The 25267-nt window shown below is 37.2% G+C and overlaps 1 protein-coding gene across 2 annotated transcripts in view; it reads left to right on the top strand.

Annotated features, from left to right (window-relative positions):
• Window positions 1–281: 281 nt before the first annotated feature.
• Window positions 282–25267, top strand: part of ABCA12 (ATP binding cassette subfamily A member 12) — a gene marked incomplete at its 5' end in the record, with an annotated part of 180642 nt that continues 155656 nt past the window's right edge. For both annotated transcript variants that reach the window (XM_082630169.1, XM_082630170.1), the window contains 2 exons: window positions 282–350; window positions 12759–12852. In XM_082630169.1, the coding sequence (XP_082486295.1) occupies window positions 282–350; window positions 12759–12852 (163 nt within the window). The remainder of the gene's footprint in view (window positions 351–12758; window positions 12853–25267) is intronic.

Raw genomic sequence — 25267 nt, forward strand, 5'->3', positions numbered from 1 at the left:
GGATGCTATTTTAAAATAAGCAAAAGCCACCAAAAGATCTTGGTCTGGGTCCTTGTTTGAGAGAAAGAGTTGGTTGAGAAGTGTTCCTTGGTCAGGATTAACCCAAGGGAAAAATCCAAGAGGGAGAGAAGATCTGTGGGTTTCTTACCCCAGCCTGCAGGAAGGCTATGCCATGAAAAGGTTCTGATCCATTGACACGCAGCAAGTTGGGCGGGGAACCAATTCTTCTTTTGAGGTTTGGAGGAAAAGAGAGGAATTCTCTTGTTCGCGGTGTTTGAAGGATGGCTTCTCCATTTCATCAGCTTCACGTCCTGGTCTGGAAAAATTGGCTAGGCATCAAAAGGCAGCCGGTGAGTAAAACAAGGGAAGGGGTCCTGGGGGAAAGGCTCCAGACAATTTTAAAATGTAGTGTTCATGACAGGTAAAAAGAGAAGGAGAAGAGTTTTAAATCATTTTCTAAAGCAGGAATGAGATATTTTGAAATCATCCCTGCATCTGTCTTACAGCTAATGGGGTGAGTCTAAACATGCCCCCAGAGCTGCCTTTTGATTTCAGTAAATTAAAAGGATAAACCTGGACATGTCCCAGGCAAGAAAAGGATACATCTTGTTACTGGTTGAATTGGGACTTGTGTTGAATTCTAGATTTTGGGCCAAAATGCTTTCAGAAATTTTTCTAATGAATTCTGTTAAAAATGAGATGAGGAAAAGTTTCAGATGAAAGGTACAATAAATGGGGGAGAAATGTACTTAAAAACCAAAACCAATAGAAAGGTTGGTTGATAAGAAAAATTATTTACTAGAAATGCCAAACAAAGGTTAATATATATGTGATGCTTCAAGAGTATTATTGAATCACTTTACTGCTACAATCTGTCTACTCTGCTTATTGCAGCATCTTTTTTTGTGTGTGTGCTCTTACACTCATGTTTGCTTTTTAAATTACATAGCCAGCTATTACATCCTCACCAGATAGAGTGCAGGGAGATTGAGAAAGGAACTGGCTTCTGTGAGTTGTTGCATATTCAGAAGAATGTTTGAAAACTGGAGAAATCCAAAAAGACATTCGATATACTTCATTTTAGAAGGTAATTCCCAGCCTAAAATTAATAATATAAATATTTGCAAATAATATGCATCATAGAAACCAAAGTTTATCTATACACCTTATCTCACTCTAGGTTTGCTTGCAGTGCCTGACACCTTACTTACTTACTTACACCTTACAAGTGTTCTGATGTATATAGTACAAGGGAGAAGTTGATTTGCCTTTGTGAATTTGGTGGATAGGATTTAAAATCACAAGGCATTATGTGATTACACGGGTGTGGGTGTGGATATAAAATTTTAAATCATTAATATTTTTACTTCATTGTTCTTAAATCGGAAACAACACAAAAGTGAAACTTTCCATAATTTTCCCACAGTAGGTTCTGTGTGGAATTCAGCGGGGAAAGAGTCTGGGTAGGTGGAGGTGGTTAGAAGACAAGAATTGGCTTCTTGGTTCTATTCCTCACTAGATACATGACTTAAAGAGCATATCACAATTTCTCTGAGCACTGGTTTTCCCATTTGTAAAATGGGCATCTGGTCTACCATATCTGTCTCATAGGGTGGTAAGAACCAAATGTGCTAATGTATTTCAAAGTGCTTTATAAATGGTGAAACACTTGGCAAATAGATTATAGAGGGATTTGGGGCAATGTCTGTGTCATATTTTATTCAAAGTAATGGTGAAAGGAAATCCAGGGGAAGGGAGAAAGAAAGAAATTTATATACAGTAAAGTCCCTAAGTGATGAAAACTCAATAGTTAAAAATAAAAGAATAAAGGAACTGAAAACGTATATCTGTTGCTGATAAGCTGAATGCTAAGGTGGTATATTTTTCTTACAATTCCATTTTACTTAAAAATTAAAAATAAACCCTCAGGTGAATAGATTTTTTCATTAAGAAATTTTATCTTTAGAAACTTTAATAAGTTCCTTCCTCATCTGTAAAGTAACTGGCATATCAATTTTCTACTTTAGAGTTTTTCTCCATTTTAGTCAATTTCTGCTGGACATGGCATATTTACAGAAGGTGAAAGTCAGGCATGCTAAAATGTTTTCACTATGATAACTTATATTATTCCTAAGTAACCAAAATCCCTGAAAGCCCCTGATAATAATACTTTTGCCTAGGGAAAGAGAATACATGAACTATTAGTTCATTTTGGGACCTCAAATGATTCAGATCTTAAGAGCACCTTGAGAGAATGGGACCTAGCACAGTCTTGGTTGCAGGAAGTGAGATCATTAAAAGTCCAGAATTTGGGGCACTACAGAAGGCCCACCAGAATCCATTATGAGTAACCAGAGGGACAGAAGAGACCTTTAGAAAATGGTGATGCCAAAAGGAGAAGGAAAGACAATTTTAAGTGGAGAGGTAGAGGACAAAGAAAGGTGTATTTCCTCATAGTTTTGCCTAGAGCCAATCCTGTGTCTTGGCACTGGAAGAGAGGACTTGAGGACACAGGTGGAAGGGATATATGTGTGCCAGTGTTACTTAAGAGGGAAGAACAAGAAAATCAAGAGGTTGGAAAGTTAGGATTAAAAAATCTAAAAGAAGATAAATGTTTTTAAAATGTGAAAAGAGAAAATATAGACAAATTAGAAGACAGAACATGAAAAGAAGGGGTATATAAATTGGAGGAGAAGACAAAGTCTACTTTGTATAGGAAATGGACTTTGTCATCCATCAATCAGTTATTTAAAATGCAAGTATTTTTATCTCTGTCTTTGTAATTGTTCTGAATATGGCACTTTAAAAATATACTTTTATACCCAGAAGAATAGAAATTAAGTTGTGTGACACTGGAAATGTATAGTCATTAGTGAACGTTAAGGAAAAATGCTAGTATCACCTCCATGCCATCCTCTTCCATTTTGTTTTCAAGAGAGTCAATCACAGAGCAAGGCAGTAGGAAGGATAGTGTATAGAGGAAGAAGTTAGGAATCTATAAATGGAGATGCAAAACAAGAAAAAAATATATAGTAAAATTAATTAAAGTTGAGTGGGGATGACTGAGAAAGTTTATTATAATAGTATATACTAGACTAGAAAGTGAAAAAACAATTTTAAACAACTATGCAGTCTAAGAAGTAAAATAACAATGGAATAAGCTACATGTTGACCTGGCTGCAAAAAAGGGAAGGCAGGATTTTTAATTTTTTTTTTTTTCGGTACGCGGGCCTCCCACTGCTGCGGCCCCTCCCGCCGCGAGCACAGGCTCCTGACACGCAGGCTCAGCGGCCACGGCCCATGGGCCCAGCCACTCTGCGGCATGTGGGGTCCTCCCGGACCAGGGCACGAACCCGCGTCCCCTGCATCGGCAGGCGGACCCCCAACCACTGCGCCACCAGGGAAGCCCAGGATTTTTAATTTTTCAGGTGACTTTCCTCAAAATTGTTCTTAGAGTTAATGTTTCTCTCTTTTTTGTAAAATCAAATGTCAGAATTCTGAACTCTTTGAGATTATCTAACTACCTTGATTTTACAGGGCCCCTGAGAGCTCAAAGTACTTGTCCAGAGTCACATAGTGAGTTTAAAAACAGAAAGTTATATTTTACCAAAAATGGATCTCTTCTTTCCATTACCTCCTGCTGCTTCTCTATTGCTCCTAAGTTGAGTTTCCTTTCCCAATATTCTCTAGTCCCTGCTCAGAGTCCAGCCCATCAACAAAGAGATCATATTCGCTAAGGAGGCCTTAGATATTGCTGTTTTTCAATGTTAGTGGTAATACCAATTCTCAATTATATTGCAAAAAATGAATACTAGAGGAGTGTGAAAAAATACATTCGGCACCAACAGAAATGTTAGGCAATAGAGAAAGTCAATCAGATTCAGTTGCTACCCTGCTGGTCTTGTAATTTAACTATAAAAAATAATGGAAAAATGAGCATACATTCCACCGGAGATGGTTAGCAACAGAGAGGCTCACCTAATGAGATGCTAGTTAATGACAGGAAACAGAGTCCTGTGACAGCAAAGGCACTGAAGGTTCAAAGACTAGATAGTGCAAGATAAGAATTTATCTTTCATTAAGAAGATGGATTCTAAATAGGCATATCAAGAAGTGACTACAAGTCTCTATAGAAGTCTAATTCCAGACTTATGACCTAAAGAAGGAAAATTAACTTCAACTATTTATTTTCCGTTGTAACTATTTAGCTGGTGGATCACACTTTAGCTCAGTTGATGATAGACATAGTTTTTCTATCATAGATATTCCTACAACTTGATAAACTTCTAAAACTGGATCAAATTTGACACTTCCTCCCCAATCCTCACCTTGCTCATGTAATTTTCCCTCACAATGGCTAAAGAAAAAGGAGGACTTAACTTGAAAATTTTGAAACAGGTTGGTCCATGCATTAAAATAATTTTTTGATTAAAACAATTTAGAATTAAACTCGAATTTCAAGTTTAATTCTAAATCAGATTAAAATGAATTCAGTCTTGCACAAGTCACTCAACTACACGGTCAAATGTTCCAGGCCCTTTTACCTCTTCTGGATCTGTTCCATTTACTCCCTTAAGCCCTTTTAATTGTTCAAAAAATTTGTATCTACTTGTTCATTACGGTGCCTGGAACATAGCAGACATGCACATTTTATTAGTTTAGTCAAGCAAAAAGTAAATGAGATAAAGATGTTTTAGAAGTGGAAGCAATAGAGAAATAAATTAGCTTAAAGCCCAATAAAAATGTGTTATTTTCATAAACATCAAAGAAGGTTTACCAATCTTCAAATTGTATTATAATCTATAAATATGGATTTCAGAACATTGGCTTGATCCCGGTTTTTAGACGGGTTATTTATGTAGATGGCAGTGTTCACTAGCAGGAAGCCCAATTAACAGAACTCTTGTGCCACGTTTGTTTCCTTGTTTTGGGGTGAAACTAAGGTTTATTTCACATCTAAAGTATCACACTCTTAACTTCTGAATATGAACCTTGGAATCCCCTTGTTAACACCAAGTAACAGTCACCTTTGACTTAATAGACAATGCAAAAAGGAAGGAATAGAAGAGGAAGAAAAAGACTGTATACTTTATATAGGAAAGTTTGGGCGATTTTTATTTTCAGGTTTGTAATAAAAAGTTATGATTCTAGGTTACAGCTCGACCTTTAAATGACTTTCAATGCTGTCATAGGCTGAACTAATAAAAGTGTGGTATTGCAATCAAAGAGAGCAGCTAGTAATCTATTCTGTAGTGGTTTGGCTGCAAAACTTAGTGGTTAACTGTGCAGGTGCTGAAGTCAGGCTCCCTGGGTCCAAATGTCAGCTCTAGCATTTAGTGGCTTATGGAATGAAGGCTTATTTAGTCTCTTTAAGATTCTAATTTCCCATCTGCAAGAGGAAATGAGGTGATTATATTAAATGAGATAGTGCACGTTAAGTGTTTAATGTAGCACCTTGCACATTGTCAGCAGTCAAATATTAGCTATTATCATTTGGAGTACTTTATTGAATTTTGATATTAATTTTAAGAAGACCACTTGACAACAAGAATTCACCCAGGGGAAGATATTTTGAAATCATATTTAACAGGGAATTGCTGAAGGAACTGGCATTGGTACCCAAGAGGAGAGAGGATTTTGTCTCTATTCAAATATTTGTAGAATTCTCCTGCCGGAGGGGAAGCCAAACTAAGACAAATAAGTGTTAGTCATGGGAAGGAAGATATCACCTTGATATGAGCAAAAAAATCGGACAATGTGAGTTGTCAAATAATGAAGAAGTCTCGTGAAATATTGAACTTCTAGTCACCAGAAACATTCAAGTACAGGCTGCATAACCATATTGCAGAAATGTTTTCCCTAACTTTTCATGTACCAGTCATTCTGGACTTATTTCTTTTCCTGGAATATTCCACCCTCTTTCCCGTTTGTGGGTCTTCACCCATATGTTTCCCCTGCTTGAAAGACTCCCACTTCTTTCTTATATTCTATCCAACACACATATCCTTTCTTCTGCCTGGCCGTTTTTCATCTTTTAGCTTTAGATTCAACTCCCCTTGCTTTATCTTCCTTTCACACTCTTGACTTCCTATATCTTAGCATTATCTATTACATTTGGTGATAATTTATTTCATGTTTCCCTTCCTCAAAAGACTGAAAATTTTAATTGCTCTATCCTCAGTGCCTGGTATACAGTAGGTGCTCAATAATTTTTTATTGTGTTAATGAATGTATAAGCCTTATATGAATGATTACTATAGTGTATGTTAAACTGTAAGTTTCCTTAAGACTCTCCAAGACTGTGGTTTCATGGAGGGAAATGGAGAATCTTCATCCTAAACATTTTACTTTTATTTATTTTCAGAGTTAAGGAGAAGAATCCCCATTGAAATCTGGAAATTGTACTGATATTCAGTATTATTCATTTCAGACATAACTAACTTCTAACCACTCTAGTGCAAGGGATACAAACTCAAATATCTGTAAGGGCAAGACAGGTAATGTAACTGTGTGAAGTGGGACAAGCATAGATGGTAGGAAATGAGGACATTTATGATTAAGACTAGAGAGTGAATATCCTACTTACAGGCATTCAAATAGTAGTAGTTTCTCAAATTTTTAAATATATAGTAATACATTGATTTAAAGTTCACCTGTATCTTATTTTCTTATTTACTTTCAATGAAAATAAGAACATAATAAAAATGATGGCCACAAATGGAATCAGGTGTACTAACAATAATTAGAATAAAGGGTTCTAACAAAGTAATGAAGTGTGAATGACTTAAAGTTGAAATTATGTGCTCTGCCAAGATTTTTCAGAAAATTAGATTTGAAAGGTTTTCAGAGATTCGAAACAAAAGTTCTCAGCAAATGCAGAGGCAAATGTTACTAGGTAATTCAATTGAGTTAAAAAGTACTACAGATCTTGTAGTGAATGGAAATTTTGGAGTGAATTTACATTTGGTTCGTTCAAGGAATTTCTTAAGATTTAAACCTAGAATTTTGAGTGGATGACCTCACTGACTTCAAGGCCACTGAAGTGTGTCCTGTCATCATCATTAATTCTCCAAAACTTACCACCTGCGTTGTGCAACAGGATAGAGTTCCTAGATAGAAAGCATGTTTTTTTCTCTTTAAATCTCTTTTCTTGGTCCTCTTCTCTTTTGCTGTCTTTTATTTATTTTTATTTTTAATTTTTTTAATAGATTTAATTAATTAATTAATTTTTGGCTGTGTTGGGTCTTTGTTGCTGTGCACTGGCTTTCTCTAGTTGCGGTGAGCTGGGGCTACTCTTCGTTGTGGTGCGCGGGCTTCTCATTGTCGTGGCTTCTCTTGTTGCGGAGCACGGGCTCTAGGCACGCAGGCTTCAGTAGTTGTGGCATGTGGGCTCAGTAGTTGTGACTTGCGGGCTCTAGAGGTCAGGCTCAGTAGTTGTGGTGCACAGGCTTAGTTGCTCCATGGCATGTGGGATCTTCCCAAACTGGGACTCGAACCTGTGTCCCCTGCATTGGCAGGTGGATTCTTAACCACTGCGCCACCAGGGAAGCCCCTCTTTTGCTGTCTTTTAAAAATTGGTTCTGGATTTTCAAAAAGAATTACTTTTAAAATAATTTAAAATTTTTTAATTTTAAAATAATTTAAGGAAAAGTTGCACGAACAGTACAAATATATTTTTTCTAGAGCTAGTTGAGATTGGTGCCCCATTACCTCAGATACTTTAGTGTGCATATTTCACAAACAAGGAAATCCTCCAATATAACCCAATACCACCATCAAATCCTTAGATCCAATTCAAGATTCACCAATTCTCCCAATCATGTCCTTATAGAAAAATAGTCCAGTCATGTTCTGTATCTAGTTTTCATGTCTTTAGTTTCCTTCAGTCTGTAACAGTTTGGTAGTCTTTCCTTGACTTTAATGACCCTGACACATTTTGAACATTCAAGACCAGTTGTTTTGTAAGGTATCTGTTGTTTTGTAGCATATTCATTTAGTAGAGACTCAGGTTTTTTACCTCTGGAAGGAATACCACAGAAGTGATTCTCTGTTCTTCATATTGCATCACATCAGGTGGAGCATGATGTCAATTTGTCTCATTTTATGGGGAAATATTTTGAGACCAGCTACATATTCCATTCCTCATTAAACTTTCAATTTATCTGTTTCCTTATACATTTATTTATATTTACGTAGACTCATGGATTCCTAATTTATTCAGTTAGATATACTCTTTTATTAACATAATATCTTTAATGTTTAATTTTGGCCAGTGGGTCAGATTTGATGCTCAATTATGGTCATTTGCAGGTATCTGTGTTGGTTTTTTTTAAACAGAAGGAAGGGTCCATGCAAATGCTCTGTTTTTGTTTTTGTTTTTTTAAAGAAGATGTTGGGGGTAGGAGTTTATTAATTAATTTATTTATTTTTGCTGTGTTGGGTCTTCGTTTCTGTGCGAGGGCTATCTCTAGTTGTGGCAAGCAGGGGCTACTCTTCATTGCAGTGCGTGGGCCTCTCACTGTCACGGCCTCCCTTGTTGCAGAGCACAGGCTCCAGATGCGCAGGCTCAGTAGTTGTGGCTCACAGACCTAGTTGCTCTGCGGCATATGGGATCCTCCCAGACCAGGGCTCGAACCCGTGTCCCCTGCATTGGCAGGTGGATTCTCAACCACTGCACCACCAGGGAAGCCCCGTATCTGTGTTTTATTGATGTGTCCCCATCATTCTCTGAGATTCTCTGAGCAGTATATTTAGTCCTCTTCTGTCTATTGGTCTACCTACCTACCTATTTCTTTCTATGTATGTATGTATGTATCTAACTATCTCTGTGTCTGCATACATTCTACATATATTCTATAGCTCTGCTCAAGCTTGGACATGGCAATACCCTAATAGCAACAAGCACACTTAGCTCTCATCCACTAAAAGAAGCTAGTGTTTCTTGAAAAAAATGGGTATTTTCAGGTCTGGGACAGAGAAAGTACACAATGAGGCAGAAACAACTTGTGGGACTGGAAAGAAAGAAAGAAGTTATACACACACATTTATCGCTATATTTCATGAACCAGCAGTTCATAGCCATATCTTTAATTGTACCCCAACACTACCGGGTTCATTCTAGTTTCACCCTTTATCATGTTTATAATTTTTCTGATGGATAGTGAAAAGCCAGGCTCCTCTAATGTGGGATATGTTTACTTTTAATCAACCTTCCTATATGAAACCAATCACCTGCTCCTTGCCCTGCACAGACAGCCTCCTTACCCGACTTGGGTCCTGACACCCCATGTCTGGCTGCCGCACTGTGGATATCCTCTTCACCTTGCTAAGGACCCACCTCCCTTACTGTGTCACTGTGGTGCCCCGAGTCCTAATGTGAACTTACCTTGCTGCCCCACCTAAGGGATTTTGGGCACTGAATTTTTCAGAAAGGGGAAAGTGAAGAGAAAGCAAACAGAAGGGAACATCTCAATAGCAAATAAACTCTGGAGAAATAAAAAGAGACAAATGCCACGGCCCACTAAGGAATTGTAAATTACTCAGTGTGCATATGCCCTTAGATGTCAAGAATGCAGGGAGTATGGAATGCAAGTGAGGTATAGAGGCATGTGTGAGATGATTAAAATATTAGCAAAAATATGAAACTCTTAAAAACTATTTTTCCCAAAGTTTTCAGGTAGCCCCAATGTCTGTATATGTAAAATCAACATTTTAGCCTTTTCTCCAAACAAACAAAAAAAGTCATGGCTCATCGGTTTAATATTTGGATCCTTGACATTGCATTTGCTTCTAGGTTGTTTATGATAATATTTAGAATGGTGTTGAGAGCAATCCTGCTGCTATGAAAATTTAAATTTTATTTCTTGCTTTTGTGATTAACTTGTCAACCTTAACGTTCCTGAGATCACAGTGTGGAGGGCTTTGGATTTATTATCCTTCTAAAGTGCTGTATGCAGAAATGTTCTCCAAACCTCTCTGACCTAAAATCCTGGGGGAAATCTTGTGATAATAGATTGTTTATGGGCTTGCGGTGGATTTTACCTAAAACAGGGTGCCTTAAACTACTCTGATACTGCATTTTTGTTTGGATCTAAATCATGTCTAAAATTAATTTCAAAATTACCAAAACATCTGCATGAAACCATAAAATTATATCAACCAAAAGATAACAAAGATATCCCATGACATATGTTCTTTATTTGAATGCAAATGTACATTTGGGTTGGTGTAACTGATCTCGGTTGCTCACTGAATTCTCATGAGGTTGCTATGGAAAATGAATAGATGTTCCTAAAAGTAGCTGTGGGGCACTGAACCTACTCAGATGAGTACATTTTTAAAAGGATAACTATGGCTTCAAATATAAAACCAATAAATCCACAAACATTAAATATTTTTAACCTTAATTCCTTATAGTCTACATTTCAAATGAGTCACATAGAATAAAAATTGTACATTGTATGTAGGATCTTCAAAGAATAGACTCTAATTTTCAAATATATCAGAGATAGGCTAGATTAATAACACATCTTATATTTTCATAACACGCATGTTTTTCCAATACACTTCCTGTAGTACTTTCGTATTTCATATTCCTCGGAGCAGCATGATTTTTTTTTAATGCTATCTTAAGTATCTTGGTGTTAACATCCTTGTCCCCTGCTCTGCTTTCCAACTGGGTATGTAACTTTGGATAAGTTATGCTAACCCTCTGCAACCCAGAGAATAAAAAAGGGAGTTGGATCAGATCAAGGCTTCTTAGCCTCTTTTGTGCTATGGATGTCTTTGACAGCCTGGTGAAGCCTATGGCCCTTCTAAGAATAATGTTCTTAAATCAGTGAAAAAAATACAATTGCAAATAAAACCAATTATATTGAAATTCAGTTATTAAGGTATTGAAAAGCAAGTTTATGATACGGTAGTGCATGTTCATTCTATCATTAAATAAATAAATAAAGGTGAATCCATGACTGCTATAATTTTAATGCTGTGATGAGTATAAACAGCACTTTGAAGTATCTGCAACAACACTAATATGATTTGAAAATATCTGTGGTTTCTATTGGTGACAAAGTCACAGGTACTTCTAATAACATTGTGGTTCCTAGCCTATATTCATCATTAATGGAAATACTAAAGAGTCATAAGCTGGAGAAAATAAAAATGTGATCTTTTTTTCCTGTCCAAGTTTAGAAATGCCCAGAATTCTGTGCATTAGATGATCTCAAAGGAAATTTCCAACAAAAATATTCCAAGACTGTAAACAGTCCTGCTAGTTAGGTAGGGTGGTGTGCATTTAGAATTCCTCTATTCCATGTGTGGACCATGGACAGAAGCATCAGCATCACCTACCTGGAGCTTGTTAGAAAGAGATACAGTACCTCCGGCCAGCCACAGATCTACTGAATCTGAATCTATGTGTTTACAGGATCCTTAGGTGATTTGGTATGCACATTAATGCTTGAGAAGTGCTTCTATAGATTAGGCTGTTGAGCCTGTCTGGGAGCTTTTAAGCTCTGGTTAAACTGAGTACCTTAGGATTCCCCAGATCGACAGTCAACTTCCTCCATTTTCTAAAACTTGCCCTTAAACCCAAAGTTCTAAGAATTTGGTGACAGATCTGCCAGCAAGGAGATCAGTGCTGATAGAGACACATGGAGATTTTCATGGAAAATTAAGGTTGGGAGTTACTTAAGGATCAATAGTTGAATGGGTCTAGATTGTTTTGGAGAATTGAAGAGCCCCAGGCAGTAGTTTGAGATTTAGCAGAAGCAAATCTCTGAAAAATGGGGAAAGAATGAGAACAAGTCTGACTGCATAATCAGATAGAAACATAGTTTAACTATAGGCACAGTTAATGTTCTTGTGAATACATGTTTTTCACTGCTATGGAACCAATTTTATTGGTATGTAAAATATGAAGCAGATAGTGTCTTATGAACTGCATCATGTTTACATGGGGAGGAAAGCCACTCCTGAGTGTCTTACAGTGAAATTTTCTAATAGAAATTTCAATGTAATATTCATTTATTGAACCTCTATTCTATACCAGTGGAAATTCAGGGATGAATTAGACACTGTTCTTGCCATAAAAGAATTACCAGTTCATTTCATGAGCCAAGCCAAAGAAAAGATATATTGATAAAAAGAGTATAAGTTCTATAATAGAAGCAGACACAAGATAGTATTTATAGTGGTTTGGAGGGGGTTGCATAGAACTTTAAGTTTCTGTTTACTCTTTTACTTGTTGACTCAACCATTCATTCATTCATTTGTTCAACAATGTTTATTGAGCCATCAGCCAATGTCACACACTAATCTTTATGCCTGAGCGTAGAATGCTAATATTGGAAGTGGTAAGATACACCTTGGTCGAAATTAGGTTGGGTTTTATATGCCCTGTTTATTAGTATGTTGAGCCTTATCCAACAAACAACTGGGAAGCTCTAAAAGATTTTCAAGTTAGGAAGTTCCTGATCATACTTGAATTTGAAGAGCATCATTCTTGGGACAGTCATGAAAGGTGACTGGACAGGGGGCTTCAGAAGGTTATTTTAAGATTTTAAACCTGGAAAAATCCTTCTTGTGTTTATTTCAGGGTTTCTTGCATTTTTAAAACTCTCTCATTCCTTTCTTATTAATAATATGTTCAGGCAAATATCTGGCTTGTGTTGGAATTTTATAGTATAATGTACTTCTTGTCAGGTGTTTTGGTTTAGCAATATAATTAACATTTTTTTTCTATCATTACTTTGCAGCTTTGGACACTTGTCTTGATTTTATGGCCAGTTACTATTTTCTTAATTTTGGCTATTACCCGGACCAAATTTCCTCCAAAACCGAAGCCAACTTGTAAGTAAATGAGATTTGTTTATTTCCCTAACTTTTGGATTCTAGTTAAAGTTTATTTTGCTACCACTTTAGTGTTTTATTGTAAAATTTATTTTTCTGAGTAGTGTACCCACTTGGAAGTGTTTGTATAAATGCTTAGTATGTCTTTTCCCCAGTCTTTTGAATCAGTAAGAAGTTGAGCCTGTAATAATCTAGAAAAATATAAAGTATGTAGGAGCAAGAATATATTTTAATCTTTAACTATAAAATTTTAACTCATTTATTGTTCATCTCATAAATCCCACCATAGTGTGTACACCACAAGCAAACAGCCATCTCAAACTTAGATCATCCTTTTCTTTTGTATCATAGCAGAAACCATAGAGTGGAATTTGATCAACTGAACAAATGAAATCCAGAGTACTATGAAAATCTCATCTTTCTTCAGGGCTAATATTTGAATGGTGCAATGTATCAAAACATTTAGTTTAAAAGAAGATTATTTTCCAATTAGTGTTGTTTCAGTTACATTTAGTCATTACCAAGTTATAAAATGGGCACAATGCCCAACTCAGTTCATGATTTCTTTTGGATCCAGGATGGAAATGCAGAAGAGACTCAGAAAAGTCTTCAAAACTGAGCAGGATGAGCCTTTTAACCCCAATGATTTGACCAGTGTTGTTTTTGCTTTTGTTTTTAAACTTCGGAGTCAGTTTTCTTAGAAGAGGAGTAAAGTCAGGTCAGGTGTTTCATGTTTCACAAAGCAGCCATCTCCTAAAAAGCTTCCTGTAAATCAGATTTCTGAAAAAGCAAATTGTATTTCAGATAAATTATGGTAATCCACCAAATAAAAGAACACTATGCCGAATTATTTGTAAAGAGAATAATGAGCTAGTGACTTTTTAAAGTAAGCACAGTGCTTTTCAATCACCCAGTCCTAAGAAGTAAGATGAGAGCCATGGTGGAATCTACTTGAATTATACACAATATGATAATTCAAAAGAAAGTATCAACTCAGTTAGTGTGAAGCATTTAAACTCTTGGTGCTAGAACAAATAATTCCTTACATTTGAATTGCACCTTATCATTTCTAAAGGACTTTTGCACAAGTGATTATGTGGAGTTATTGATGAGATTTTATTAGGTTGTTTATAAAAACAGCATAATTTTGTTCTCTTCATATTGTGTGTATATTAGTTCTTTATAACAGATTAATTCCATTGTATACTGTTAGAATTTATGTATTTTTGTATATCTTAAGTAACATGGGCTTCAGAAATAATGCATTCAGCACATAAGGACAAATACTCTTTGAACTACTCTAGTTAAAGATGCTAATTATCGGGCTTCCCTGGTGGCGCAGTGGTTGAGAATCTGCCTGCTAGTGCAGGGGACACGGGTTCGAGCCCTGGTCTGGGAGGATCTCACAGGCCGCGGAGCGACTAGGCCCGTGAGCCACGACTACTGAGCCTGCGCGTCTGGAGCCTGTGCTCCGCAGCGAGAGGCCGCGATAGTGAGAGGCCCGCGCACCACGATGGAGAGTGGCCCCCGCTTGCCACAACTAGAGAAAGCCCTGGCACAGAAATGAAGACCCAACACAGCAAAAATAAATTAATAAACTCCTACCCCCAACATCTTCTTTAAAAAAAAAAAAAAAAAGATGCTAATTATCAATTTGCTAGCGATAGTAATAAGAGTTTGTTAGCTCCTTTCAACAACTTATTTTCACCAATTTCTTGTTCTTAAGGATTTTTCAATTATATAAAGTTCCTTTTCTAAAACTTTTAAGAGAAAAATATAAGGTGTGTGAGTGAGTAGTCTTAAACCAATTGATATTACCCTATAGGATTTAGAGATTCATGGGGAAAATCATGGAAAGCTCTTATATTCCCACTAAATTATAAAGAAAAACTTGGAAAAACCATGTGACAAGTGCTTCACAGACCAGTAAAAGGCTCTGCAAAACACACTATCCAAAAGGAAATGAATAACCATTTTTTACTGTGAACCTATTATCATACTCTAGTAATAATTAGCTTAGAAGCAATTATGTTTGTGGGTAGGAGGGAACAAAATTATAGAAAAGTTCAAATATTAAAAGTATTTTTGCTAGTCTCTCAGACCATATAAGACTCAGTCTAGAAAATAGTTTATTGGTTTGTTATTAGAACTGAAAGGGACCCTCTCACTTTACAGATGAGAACACTGGGACCGAAGGAGATTTTAATTTGCCAAAATTCAATCATGTGGGATAAGAGAGAAAGGTATTGGAAACCACCTTTACTTATTCTTTGTCCATGAGATTTGTGTCATTTCTTACCCTCTTACACATAGAGCCAAATACAAAGTATGTCCAAGATTTTAACTCATCCTGTAATCAGTAGAGTATAAAATGTAATTTTATAATTGGAGGTACTATTCTGTAGAGTAATGTAGAGAATCTAAAACTAGTATAGATGCAGTTACCTTTTTTTTCTTTCTTGTGGTAGAGAGAGAATAACTTCAAAATGATAGTTTGGATTTAGGTTTTTTAATTCTGTTTTTTTAGATTGTTGTTTTTCTTTGTTTCTCACATCTGTTATACTCGAAGATTAAAATGAGCTGATAATAATCATGATAAATATTTCTTGATCTCATACTATGTAATGGCTGTGTTCCTCATTTCACAGTCAAGAAAACCAAGGCACAGAGAGGTTAAGTAACTCACTCAAGATTGCACAGTTAATAAGTGGTGGTGTCAGTATTTGAACCCGGACAGTCTGGCTCCAGAATCTGGTTTTAAGCTTATAGGCTCACATTTCTTACATCCAGTAGTCAGTACTAATTTTTCATGTTTCATTTTTTAGGTTTTGCAAAAGTAGACTAAAAATTAGAAATTAGGAATATAATCTCCTTCCCTGTCTCTATCATGAAATAAAAAAATATGGGGAAGAAGTGGATTCTGATGTATGTATCAGACTTATCCTAAATATTAGTTTTTAATGCGGAATGCTGCCCCTGTTTGACAAATACTACATGCATCATTGTAGTTCTAGTATCACAGAAATCAGATTCTGCTTAACAGAGTAAAAATCCTTTTTGGGCTTCAGTGACTTCTTCAGTACTAGTTGGGCAATAGAGAAATGAAGATGAAACTCCAGACTACACCCCAGCTGAAACTCAGCTATGGTGAGAATGGGAGTTGTCATCCCGTGGGCACATTCTGCTCCCAGATTAGCCAGGCAGGTATGTAGGACTGGTAAATCATTCCAAACAAATATTGTCAGCAACTCAAAGGACTCCCTCCATAGTCCTTCTGTTGGGCCCTGGAGAAGACTGGATTTTTGGTGAGTAAGGAAGCTGCTGCAGTCCCTGCCATGGTGAGCACCAGTCTGAAGCAAAATGCTTACTTTTGGCATCATCTGCCTTCATTTACTCCCTTTTGTGTTGCCACCAACAGCTTAGGTTAACTTGCCCCTGCAAATAATAAGTCCTAGGTAAAGAAAGCTTTCCAAAGGCTGGCAGACGGGCCCAGATACTTCTTGTTCACACGGAGAAGAAATGGGCCTACGCGCCAAGTCTGAAATAGTTCCAACCGCTTGTAATCTCTACAGGCAGTGGCTTGTCAAGAGGCAAGCTTTAAAAGCCAAAATATTATGCTTAGGAGCAAAAGCAAACAAAACCAAACCAAACTCCCAAATCACACTGAGGCTAAGCCAAGCTATAATGTGCAGTGAGTTGCTTCTGTCTCCTTTTAACACATACATACCCATGAAAGTGCAGGCAAACAGTTCCTCAGTGATGATTACTTTACAAGACCCGCCCATAATGAAATAAGTGGACTCCCAAAAATGTAGTATTGCCAACAAGAAGTCACATTTTTATGAAGTTAATGAAAAACAGTGTTTTTTAAGTGGTTGAAAATATCACTAAAAACAATGAAGATTATACTGTACATATATGATCATGTGCTGAATTAAACTCCAGCTGTACAAATATGATCATGTGCTGAATTAAACTCCAACTGTCTTGAGGCTGTCACTTTCTAATACCCCTGCCCCCTCAGAAAATAAGAAATTCAGCCAATCCCACAGCTGAAAACAGGGACTGTTGGAAGGCAAGGGAAACTGCTAACTGAATGATATCCAAATTTGTGTTATCACAGGGTTAAACTGAATTCCACCCATCCACATGTGACTCAGCAGCTTTGGTAAATCCAAGGTCATCATTCCTAAGACACCTTTTGGCTTCCAAAGCATACATTTTGTCTTCATGGATGCAATAAACATAATAATAGTAGTAAACATTTATTGACAACTTGACCATCGGCAGGCACTGTGCTAAGTACTTTGCATATATTTCCTGGGTTAAGACTTACATCATCTCTTTGAACTATGTAATATGATTATTCATATTTTAAAGGTAACAAAACTGAGGAATAGAAATGTTAAGTAATTTACTAACGTTCACATAATTACTATGTCCTTGAGCCTGGATTTTAACCACAGTTCCCTCCCCTCCCCCAACCCATACAGTGAGTTTTTCCAGGTCACAAATGCCAACAATGGCAATCCTAAGGCTCATTTGAGTTTACAACCTCTCCATTTTCTTCCTCATACCACCCGTTAGTACTGTCAGAGGTCGAAGATGGTTGTAAAAGTGAACTCAGTTGGTTTTTCTATTTGTCAGCAGCTCTAGGAAAAAATGTGAGAAGAAGGATTGAAATTATTGATTAATTGGTGGCTTGTGGGATCCATGGGTGTTGTTACACCTACGGTATCTGAATTGTTAGTGGGAAAGAGCCTATGAGGCCTCTCACTGGTGAAGGCTTTGAAAGCCAGAGGAGTGAGGTTTTTTTCTGGCCCTGCTCTTGCTCTGACTTTTTGTGTGGTGTGTTTTTATGAAAGTGAAGGCAAGTGCACAAGGATAGAATTCCGGGGTGTACCATGCTCTCCAGAACACTCATGATTTAATAGTATTAGTTGAGGGACCCATGGTAAATAATATGCTTTTGTATGTTGATTGGCTAAAATTAATGTAGGCTTTGTTCTGGGAAGATCAGAACTCATCACTCATCTTCTGCTCGGGATTGCCCCATCATTGCCCCATCCGATTTCTCCATTCTCAGGTGTACCAGCAACACTAGGTAATCTCTCAGGTTAGAGACATCTGAGTCATCTTGACTCCTCCCTTTGCTTCACCTCTATCCTTCAAAGCAGAATCCATCTTGTGAAATGCATCCTGGAGTTATCCCTTCCCTTCCATACTTCCTGCCACCCTTTGGTTCAAGATCTCAGTTTCATGCCTGGATTTCTTCAAAAGGTGTTTTGTTTGTTTGTTTGTCTATTTGTTTTTTATTTGTCTTTTTTTTTTTGGTTTCTGGAAGCCCTGCCTCTAACTCTTCCCACATTTTATCATGAAATAATCCCCTAAAACACTCTTTGGGTCAATCAGATTTCAACTCCTCTTTGCCTCACTTTCAGGACCTTTGTAATTAGGATTCATCCAACTTTCTGTTCTGAAGTATGATGCCTGTGCCTTAAAGAAACTGTTTCTGAAAGTCTTCCACACATCCCATGCTCATGGCTCCCCCCCACCATTGTCTATTAAAAGACAAGCTTACCCTTTCGCCTTCCCTGGTCATTCAAACTCCAATTATTTCTCCTTTATATCTTTCTTGTGGATATATTGGCTAATAATGAGTGGTCTTTGACCGCTTTATGCTTTAATCTGGACTCAGTCATTGGACAGATAGCACATTAATAGCAGAAATCACATCATAACATCACACTCTTATCACACTTTTGTCAGATACAGTGTAATTCCTAACATAGGGAACAAAATAGTAGTGCTATGTGTTGGTCAGAATTTGATACAGTTTGAAAAATTGATATGGATGATTGGATTACAAAATTCATCCAGAGATGGATAATAAAAAGATCAGGTGTAAGTCAGGTGGGTGAAGGACAACAAGTTAGCTTGTTTAGGGTTTGATTTTTACTTCTCTGACCCAGGTAAACATGACTGTGCTATCAAAAATGTCTATAATGGTAATATTAGGAAAAGAAAATGGATATAAATCTCCCTCACTCCTCCCCAGGTAGATTTACCTGGAAATTTCCCTCACAAATTAATAATTCTTGTGAACACATATGAAAGATTTTTGTTTGGGAGAGATTTACAGTCTGCTTCTTGTTTAAGTTCCAGAAAATGTTGGAACAGCTTTTTTTTTTTAACATCTTTATTGGAGTATAATTGCTCTACAATGTTGTGTTAGCTTCTGCTGTATAACAAAGTGAATCAACCATATGTATTCATATATCCCCATATCCCCTCTTGCTTGTGTCTCCCTCCCACCCTCCGTATCCCACCCCTCTAGGTGGTCACAAAGCACTGAGCTGATCTTCCCGTGCGATGCACTACCAAATATAAAATAGATAGCTAGTGGGAATCAGTTGCATTTCATGGAACAGCTTTTGAATTTCAAAGCCAGAGTCCCATCATTTACTTCTTCCATCAGTAAATCAGTAGTTAACTGTTTTGGTGAACATTACTGACCCTTTAGATGATAACACAGAGGTAAATTCTGTAAAACTCATAGAAGCTGAGGACTGGGATTAGATTGTGATTGCCTGCTCTAGCACTCCGGGCAGACTTGAATGGAGCAGGAGGAAAGGGGACGTGAATACGGCCCCGCTACACTTGTGCACAGGGACGGCCACAGTTCCTGCTGGTAGTTGTCCATCTCCCTGACTTGGAATTCTGCCATTCTCTCACGCAGTGCAGATGGGCACACCCTAATGCCACATAACATGACAAAAGGATTTCTCAACTAATTCCCTCTTAGGCTTAGTGCACAGAGTTGCATCAGAGAATGGGAAATACCTTGAAGTACAATAACACTTAATTTTACAAGCAGAAAGATAACGCGTAAAGAATAGCTGTTGATTGCACAGTGGAGGATTTTGTTCTGCTCATTTTACTTCATCCCTACTTTTGATGATCTACCTTACAAGCTTCCCAGAGGTGACTGCCTCACTGAAAGTGGCTCTGGGAGTCACATGCCTTCTCTTTTTTTACTCCTTTTCCCTTTTCTTCCCTTTATAAAAAGCAGAGGAATTCCTGTTACTGTCAGATAGGAACCTCTAATATCCAAGCTTGTCTGATAAATACAGATAAATAAATGATTGCTTATAAAATTCTCACAAGTATAGTAATGTCACTTGCTGAGGTGCCACTATCAGTTGATGTTTCCAATATACCCTTGGAGCTAAGAGGCTGATTTCACAAAGTAATTTCAGCCAATTCCTTTTCACTTGTCAGAGAACATAGAGGGCTCACAGGTGAGGGTCTGGCTTCATGGTTGGCTGTGTGTTTTCCTGAGTGACTGTTTTATTAAACCTTCCTCTAAGCATCACCCAGGAAAGCTGGCCTACCAGACCTTAGTCATTTTATGCTACTCTCGCTATTCAAGTTTTCTCATTCTCTTTGATTAGGTCATATCATGTCCTTTGCTTAGATAAATGAACCAGTGTATTTTTAGAGTGAAAGTAGCTCTCATGGAAGAAATGCCACAGCATACAATAATGGCTTGTCTCAGGTCAGTTAGAATTTCATTGTGGGTTAGAATTAGAATGACCTATAGTATTTTCACATTAAAAAATAAAATCTTTGTTTTGGTTATATATTTATGTATTTATGCATATATATAAAATCATTACTATCATGAGAGGCAATGTAGGGGCTTAGAGCACAGACTAGAGATGTAAACTGCCTGTATTCAAACATAAGCCTAGGATAAAACTCTTGGATTCTTGGAGCCTCATTTTCCATATCTGTATATTGAAGTTAATAATAGCACCTACCCCATAGAGTTGTGAGAATTAAATGAATTAATACCTGTTAAATACTTAGAAAAGTAGCTGGCACATAATAAGAGCTACTTTAGTGTTGGATATTATTTTTTATATTATATATGATATAATAATACATATAGAGTATAATATCAATAATTGAGTATCATTGAAATCATCTAGGCTCTCATTATTTGACTGATAAGAAAACAGGCTCAGAAAATTTAAGACACTTGATTAAGGTTTCACATTTATTCTTGCCATTGTCACATATTTAAAAGGTATCTCATGTTTGTGCTGATCAAGAACGTCATGAAGACTCAGAGCAATCAAGTCTATAACAGACTATACATCAGGAACTAAAATAAGTACGCAGTGCAATAAATTCCCCAGCGGAGGTAGGACCAAGAGCAGAAGCAGCAGAAAAGATGGAATCCAAACAGTTTTACCTGGAATCAGGGCTAGGTCCACGGGGAGGCAGATACAAGGCAAAATTTGAGGGGTTAACAAAAACTCAGTAATCAAGATCAATCATATTTCAGTACAATATTCTAAAATATAAAAATTAATTTAAAAATTCTATATACAAAATACCAAAATTTTAAATAAAGTCAAGATCAGTATTACTGCCTTTTCTTTTGCCTTGGGCTCCAGTGTGGCTCATATAGCACTACCTGGGATATCAGGAAAGGTTTCACAAGGAAGTTATGTGTCTTAACATGATTCTTAAAGAATGAGTAGGAGTTTATCAGCTAGACAACTAGTGTCTTTGCATTCCTAACAGAGAGCAATCAACATGAGTGAGGACATAGGACATGAAAGAGTTAGATGTGCCAGGAATTTGGAGTTTGCTTTGTCTGAAAAAGGAGAATGTTTATTGTGAGTGTTGGGAGATGAGGCTATTTGGTCAGTAGCAAAAGTATTGGACTTTATTTTGAAGAGGATGAGAAGACATTGGAACTTTTGAGTAAATTAATTTTGTTTTAAAATATTTATCTCTTTTTCTGACCATAGAAACACATGCTCATTTTTTTAAAATTAAGTAATTTAATACAAGTATTCATGTTGCAAAAAGGAGAAGTCTCCTTGCCTTCTAAAGTAAAATAAGTAACATAATCTTGCCTTCTAAAGATAACCATCATTAACATTTCAGTGTACATTTTCTCAGACTTTTTTCTCTGCATATAACACACACACACACACTTACACACACACTTACACACAACTAAAATTCGAACATCGGGATCAGATAACATTTTATAAAGAGTTCCTACAACAGAATGAAAGAGGGTTTAGTAGGAACTGGTGACTGGGTTGGGCACAGAGTTCTGGTTTTAAGACTCGCACTTCAGTTTTCATTTTCACGATCTCTTGATTACCCTGGAAATGCTAGGGGGCTAAAATGTCTGTAGACTTTTCTATCACAGATGGTGATTTCCCCAGAATTTTTTTAACATTGCCTCCTTCAATTCTTCATTTTCTTTCCAGATTTTCAAATCCAGATTTCTTTAAAGAATAATTACTCTTTATAATATGGAGGTCTTCCATGCACAACTAGCTATAACCCTCTAATTTCATACTGTCCAAATGAGATTAACACAGTTTAGGACAAATCTGGGAGTGGAATTGCAGCTAACTAAAGAGAAAGTAATACAGGAATCACAATATTAACAGTGTTTTTCCTCCTTATCTTTTCTCTATCTTCATGTTTTACAAACAGATACACTTAACCACTCTACCTTCATCAAAATCATCTAAATACACCTGTTGAAATACATAGATTCCAGGGTTTTACTGTAGGCTATCCTTTTTTTTTAACATCTTTATTGAAGTATAATTGCTTTACAATAGTGTGTTAGTTTCTGCTTTATAACAGAGTGAATCAGCTATACATATACATATATCCCCATATCTCCTCCCTCTTGCGTCTCCCTCCCACCCTCCCTATCCCACCCTCCCTATCCCACCCCTCTAGGTGGCCACAAAGCACCGAGCTGATGTCCCTGTGCTATGCGGCTGCTTCCCACTAGTACTGTAGGCTTTCTGAATTGTCACCTGGTGATGGTGATGGAGAGGGTGGTGATGAGATGCTGAGGTGATGAGGTGCTAAGGGTAGTGAGTGGGGTGGAGTTTAAAGAACTCCTTAGATGATTCTTAACGCAACCTAATGTTTGAGAGCTATCTTTTTCTTTCTTTTTAATTATTTTCTTATTTTAAGTCTGTTGCATTTTCTACTAGCTCTCTACTATTGAAGAATGAATTTAATTCTTTGAGTAATTTCATGGAAGAATTTGCTTTCACCCTGTTACCTTGAAGCCATTGCCAGCATTCTCTGCCTCATTTTAGCACTGAATCTTTTGCTGTAATCCTAAGGATGTCCGAAGGTTCACCATTTTTCATGTCTTATGTTGAAGACAACATTTTCAGGACAGTTGAGGAGAATGCCTTCTCTCATAGAGTACCATCAGATTGGTGACTAAGGAAAGAAGTGTTCATAATTCCCTGAATTTTTCTGCACAGATGTTTCTCCAAGATGATTTCATGGTTAAGTTACATGGCCTGGGGGACCCAGTTCCACTGAAACAAGTGTTTCACACTCTAACATTGCATCACTGTGCTGCTAGTTTCGTAAATATTAGGAGAATGAGAAAATGTCCAAAAAATCGCTTCATTGTTTTGAAATTGCTGCCCTCTGTGGAGATGATACAAAGATGCTTCTGGAGATTCATATTCTACAAGACATGCCTAGAGCTGTAACAAATAGGCCTGCTCTCTGCCCTTAAGATGCTTACAATCTAATTGTGGGGGGAAGAAACACACACATAAAAATTTACATGCCATAATAGATGAAAAAATATAACTAAAGTAAAAGTGTTAGATATAGCTCTTGGCACAGTGCTTTGCACATATCAGAAGCTCAGACATTTATTGCTTATTTAATAGCGACATGTAATAATATAAGTACTTAGGAAAATAAGTAGTATTAAATAAGCAGCATTGGTGACAAGAACTACTGGAATTTTTAAAAAGGAAGAGGGCTTCCCTGGTGGCGCAGTGGTTGGGAGTCCGCCTGCCGATGCAGGGGACATGGGTTCGTGCCCCGGTCCGGGAAGATCCCACATGCCGCAGAGCGGCTGGGCCCATGAGCCATGGCCACTGAGCCTGCGCGTCCGGAGCCTGTGCTCCACAATGGGAGAGGCCACTACAGTGAGAAGCCTGCATACCGCAAAAAAAAAAAAAAAAAAAAAAAAAAGGAAGAGATTGCTATGAATTAGCATAGTCAAGAATTACCCCAGTACTTGAGCTTGGAAGGAAAAAAGATTAATATGATGCCTATGCAACAAGAAGATATGTGCCCTTCAAGAGTTAGAAAGGTCAGGATTAAAAACTGGGTGAGGATAGGTAGATTGGTTTGGCCAAAGTCGAGTGTGCTAAAGAGAAGAGGAGATCAAGTTAGGTGGGGTTTGATCATGTAGGGTTTTTAATACTAGACCTAGATGTTTGGATTTTCTCCTGTAGTAATAGAAGCATTGTAAGGAGGTATTTTAATTTTTCTTTTTCTGATATGGAAAGTAAACTAAAGGAAGTTTGAAAGATTTTCTTCCATAATTGTTTATCTTCATCCAGGTGTCTCTATCATAGGCTATATTAGTTATCTATGGCTTTATAACAAGTTGCCAAAACTTAGTGGCAACAACATAAACATTTATTATCTTCCAGTTCCTATGGGTCAGAAATTTGATAGTGGATTAAATGTGAGTTTTAGCTTCGAGTCTGTTATGAGATTGCAATCAAGGATTTTGGCCAGGGTTGCCTTCATATGACACCTTGACTAGGGCCGGAATATCTGTTTTCAAGGTGGATTGCTTATATGACGAATGAGTTGGTACCAACTATTGGTGAGGACCCTCAGCTTCTTTCTGTAGGTTGCTTCAGTGTCCTCATGACCTGGCAGCTGCTTCGCCAGACCAAGCAATACAAGAGACAGTCAGATGGAAGTTATTCTTTTTATCACCTACCCTCGGAAGCCTCGGAGCATCATTTCTACCATGTTCTATTCATTAGAAATAAATCACTAAGCCTGACACATATTAAAGGGCAAGGGAATTAAGCTCTGCCTCTCAAAGGAAAAAGTGTCAAAGATTTTGTGGACACATTTTAAAACCATCACATGGACTAAGAAGAGCCAGTGATGCAATAATAGTGTACATGGAACATGCTTGAAATATCCAGCCCCATCACAACAGAGTCCTTATCTGCTTGAGGCCATACTGCATTCCTTGCATTGCACAGGTGCTTGCACATGGAAGCATCATTAAATATTTTTTGAAGTATTGCTATTTTGTAGATGAAGATATTTATTTTCAGAGATTTTAGTGACAGATCTCACTAAGTAAGTGTTGAAGCCAAGATTTAATTTGGTCTTACTACCCAAATTCTCTTTCTACTCACCATGCTGTCAAACAGAATCACTCATCTCTATTAGAAATGCTCACTTGCTATTGGCATAGCTAACAGAACCACTCTCTGGAATATTGCCTGGCATTTAGTAGTCACTCAAGAAATATTTGTTAAACAAATGAACAAATTTAGTGCAACAATAC

This window comes from Mesoplodon mirus (genome assembly GCF_964341445.2).
Source record: "Mesoplodon mirus genome assembly, chromosome: 8".
Taxonomy (NCBI): domain Eukaryota; kingdom Metazoa; phylum Chordata; class Mammalia; order Artiodactyla; family Ziphiidae; genus Mesoplodon; species Mesoplodon mirus.